Source organism: Propithecus coquereli, unplaced genomic scaffold, assembly GCF_000956105.1.
Source record: "Propithecus coquereli isolate 6110/MARCELLA unplaced genomic scaffold, Pcoq_1.0 Scaffold46, whole genome shotgun sequence".
NCBI lineage: Eukaryota > Metazoa > Chordata > Mammalia > Primates > Indriidae > Propithecus > Propithecus coquereli.
This window is the reverse complement of record NW_012150396.1, coordinates 4,378,975-4,383,492: the sequence shown is the minus strand read 5'-3', so window position 1 is coordinate 4,383,492 and position 4,518 is coordinate 4,378,975. Positions and strand designations below refer to the sequence as shown.

Below are 4,518 nucleotides of genomic sequence, written 5' to 3'. Positions count from 1 at the left end.
TGTTGTGTGACATTCTGTTAATATGGTTCATTGACAACCACAATAAATACTATTACTCTAGTCTGTGTTATTCAGAGCTTTGTTCTTATCATTAAGTAGTTGCTTTATAAATTTTTTATCATTATATAGCCATCTCATTTGCTTCCAATTAAGCATTGGCTATTTGTCTAATAATAAGTGAAATAAATCTGGTCTCATTCAGTAATTGTGGAGAAAGAAGAAAATACCTGTGTTATAGCACATGTAAACATGGCCTTACTTTGGCTCCTTTGGTTAGTCAGAGCCAACAACCTGCATGTTCAGTCATGAAAAGAATGGATTCTCTTCTGATTTTTCTCCTACTCATTGTCCTTGCTTAGCTCAGCACAATAAATGGAATTTTTTGTTTCTTCCTATTATGTACTTACATATATGTGTGCTTTTTAAAGTGCAGTGCTAATTGTGTTTTGAGAAAGCACTCCGTTTTTAAACAAGTTCTTAAATTGAAGAATTTCTTTTCTATAAAAACTTTTTACTATTAACCTATGTTGTCATAAACTTCTAGTTTATTTAACTCAAGGTCTAATATTAGTCAAATTTTCATTTTTATTAGGCTTTTGTTAGAGGAACATGCCACTCTGAATTTGGTCTTTCAAGGTATCAAGTTTGTTTTTTGTATTGCGTGAACCTGTTTTACAGTGATTTTTACTTTTTCAGATGAATTTGTGGTTAACTGCTATTTTACCTACTTATTAAAAGATGTTTCAACAAAGCTAGCCGATTTTTCTATGACTTTATTAGTCATAGTTCAAAGATTTAAGGCTTCACTTATCTACAGTTTAACCTTCGCTTCTCATATAAACTCAAATTTTACTCTTTAATAGCTTTTTTCTTACTATAGAGATGAGTTGTTTATCCCTGCTAATCCAAAGGTCATCCGAAAAAAACAATGAGAGCATAAGAGCCCTGCCTGGTGACTTTGGTGGGTCAGGGCTTCGTTGTGCTTCGGTGGTGTGAAGTGTTCTTGAAAACCCCACTGTTTCTGGGTTTTCTTTTTTCTTTCTTTCGAAGTGGAGCTGTAAGATTTTCCCACAAGGATTTTAATGTTGTAGTGTTTTCATTTTTAATTAAGGTTATTTTTATTTTCCCTCTTAGCAATTGTGTGGATGTTCATGTTTTAAGTCCTGATTCTACCAAATTAAGTCATAGAAATACCCGATCAACTATTTTTGAAGGGAAGTGCTACACAGTTACTAGTAGCAGTTATCGGGCCTTTTCCCCAGCACTGGCCTTCTGTTGGGCGTGTCGCACCCAGAGCAGCAGCCTCGTTCGCCCACGTCACACTCACGCGGGCGATTGCATGATGCTGCCGCAACTGGCTGTGTCCGAAAATTTACTTTTCTATAATTGTAGGGCCACAGTTAACGAGCTTGCTTTTTTTTTTTTTGAGTATCTTCCGTGAGCAGAGAACTATACTGAACACAGTTCTTTTCTTTAACTGTCATTCTTTGTCCGTTATGGGAGTGAGTTACCATCAAGGTGGCATTAGCTGGAGGAAGGTGCCAAGTTTCTGTAGGTGTTTTGTGTGCTGTACAAATTCAGTTGAGTAGAAATGATCACTGCCTACCAAGAAGGCACAGTCCCAAAGGAAGTATGCCACAAGGGCCCTAAGTTCAAAAAAGGTAAACGGGTACAGAGCTCAGTAAAATTTCCAGAGAACTTTGTTGCAGTTTTCTAAATATCAGTGTAATACATGGTACTTTTTTCCCACTTAAACCAGGTCATATTAAAGCTGCTTTTACTAAACAGCTTTGCAGAGATTTTCTAACGGTTCTAGTTTTGGGAATACATTTGCTAATATTAATATGCATGCTGGGATGTTCTTTGGAATGTCAGAGTTCTTTCTCACTTTTAATGCAATGTCAAAATTTTATTTCTCATCTTTCTCGTTGGTTTGACTCTTGTGTTTGTGCTTTCCACTTTACAGGCATGCAGTATGGTGACTATGTTAATAATCAAGCTAGCTCCGCACCAACTCCCTTGTCATCAGCTTCCGATGATGAGGAAGAGGAGGAGGAGGATGAGGAAGCAGGTCTGCTTTAGCTTTACACCAGTTCTTGATCTTTTCCTACTCAAGTTTTCTTTTTATTTCCACAGTCTTACTTAGCCTTTAAAAAAAGTGTCTTTGAAGATGTAGCATGATGAACTTACTAGGTTCGGGTTATAGAAGGTTGGGTCACTCGAAGTGTTTGTTTTGTTTTCCCTCCTTGGACATCTTCACCATTTTGTAAGTAATAGAATTAGAATACATCTTTCATGATGGCAGAGTGCTCGCTTCTTTCCGAAATACATTTCCTCCCGTGCCACATGCCAAAGAATGAGTCCTGACTGAAGCTCTTGGCCGACGATTGCTCTAGCACCCTTTGGGGAATAACGTTTTATTTTCTGCTTTGCATGCTACTTTAGTCTAATCAAAATGAGCCATGTGGATTTTATAGTGGGGATAGAGAAATATGACAGTGTTTCCGTGAAGTCCTTTTGGCCCTCCTTGTCATGTTTTTAGAAGGCCCAGAACTTGGAGTTATTTTCCTGCTTCGTGAAGTAGTAGTTCATATCTTGTTAGTTATATGTTACAACCTGTTTGGTATCTTTTTCTGCCTTTGTAGAACTCTGCTGAAAATTAAACAGTTCAGTTCCTTGATTAATTCTAATACAGTTTGAGTATCCCTTATCTGAAATGCTTGGAGCCAGAAATATTTCAGATTTCAGATTGATTTTCAGGTTAGGGATGTTCAACCTATAGTTTAAGACTGAACCAGTAAGTGATGATCTTTCAAATTACTATAAATGGCCATGATTCTCCTTTTGGTATTTTTATTGAATGGGAGGATTTGTTCTGTAAACAATTTTTTAACCAAAAATTTCTATTTTCTCTGCATATTTAAATATTTAAATCATTTTACACATTGATTTGAGGGGGTAAAAATAGGGTGTGCTGGGTGGGAAGTAATTTTTCTAACTTTAAATATGTACATACCCATCTATCTTTCTAAAATTTTTTGTAATTTTTTTATTTTAACTTCAAACTTACAGAAAAGTTGTAAGAAGAGTAAAAGAAATTCCCATATATACTTTACCCAGACAAACCGTTTTTGCCCCACTTGCTTTATAATTCTGTCTATATATTTTTTTCCTATACCATTTGAAAGTAACATCATGACGTTTACCCCTAAATACTTAAGTATATATTTCCTAATTATAAGGACAGTGTCTTTCATAACCAAATACAATGATGAGGAAATTGAACATTGATGCAATAATGTCTGATACACAGTCCAAAGTCAAATCTCAACAGCTGTCTCAAGTAGATCTTTCATAGCTGTTTTCATGATCCAGGATCCAATATGGGATCATGCATTGAGCTTAGTTTTCGTGGCTATTTCAACTCCTTCACTCTGCAACAGTTCTTTAGCATGCCTTTCTCTTTTTTTGACCTTGACATTTTCAAAGAGTATAGGTCAGTTTTTTTTGTAAAATGTCCCCCAATTTGGCTTTATCTGATGTCTCCACATGATTAGATTAAGATCGTGCATTTTTATCAAGATTAGCACTAAAGTAATGTTGTGTTCTCAGTTCATCCTATCTAAGGCATATGATGTCAATTTGATCTCATACTGATGAGGTTAAGTTTGACCATTTGATTAAGGTAGTATCTGCCATGTTTCTGTACTATAAAGTTACTACTTTTCCCCCTTGAAATCAAGAAGTAATTTGTGGGGAGATTCTTTGAGACTGTATAAACATCCTGTTCTTTATTACACTGTTACCGATTAGTTTTGGTATTCTTTGATGACTTTCAAACTCAGACATTCCTTCTATATTGATGAGTTGGGGTTTTATTGTAAAGAACTTTTTCCTTCCTTGTTGTTGATTTCTTCAGGTTCATATTGACTCATAGATTTTTATTTTATTCAGTGAGTTATAATCCATTACTGTCGTTGGTTATTTTGATATCAGCTTGCCCTGGATTTGGCCAGGGGCCACTACTTCAACCCAGCTCTGATGTCTTTTTAAAATGGCCCCATTTTAAGTACTTGAGCACTTATTTTAAGTACTCTAAGACTGCAGTAAGACGTTGCTAGCTCATCTTGTACTTGCCCTGCTGCAACCCTGGAATGGACCATTTCTCCAAGGAGTTCTGGTTCCTTTAGTGGAGGAAGGTATTTTAGAAACCAAGATCTGATTGCAGCGTGTGCTTATTGCCACTGATGGGTCATTGCTCCCAGGCCCTGCAGTATTTTTATAGTGTATGTATTAGTTATATCCTAGCTACATCTCACTTGTCTATCTTATGGTCCTTATTTTGCAGATTTCAAAAATGTGTCATTTTGTATAATGTCATTACTCCTATTTTTGTTCTGCTCATAATAAGGTACAATCGTTGAAAATTCCATTTGCTTGGACAGAAAAAAATTGGAAGATCAAAAAGATTTAGCATTTGTGGCTTCTCTCCTATCACCTTATCCTGTTTAACAAATT

General features: G+C 35.9%; 1 protein-coding gene across 1 annotated transcript in view; it reads left to right on the top strand.

Annotated features, from left to right (window-relative positions):
* The window catches only part of SEC24B (SEC24 family member B), a 129,303-nt gene that overhangs the window by 44,333 nt on the left and 80,452 nt on the right, over positions 1-4,518 (top strand). The window contains exon 4 of the mRNA XM_012655082.1: positions 1,967-2,071. Coding sequence (XP_012510536.1) covers positions 1,967-2,071 — 105 coding nt within the window. The remainder of the gene's footprint in view (positions 1-1,966; positions 2,072-4,518) is intronic.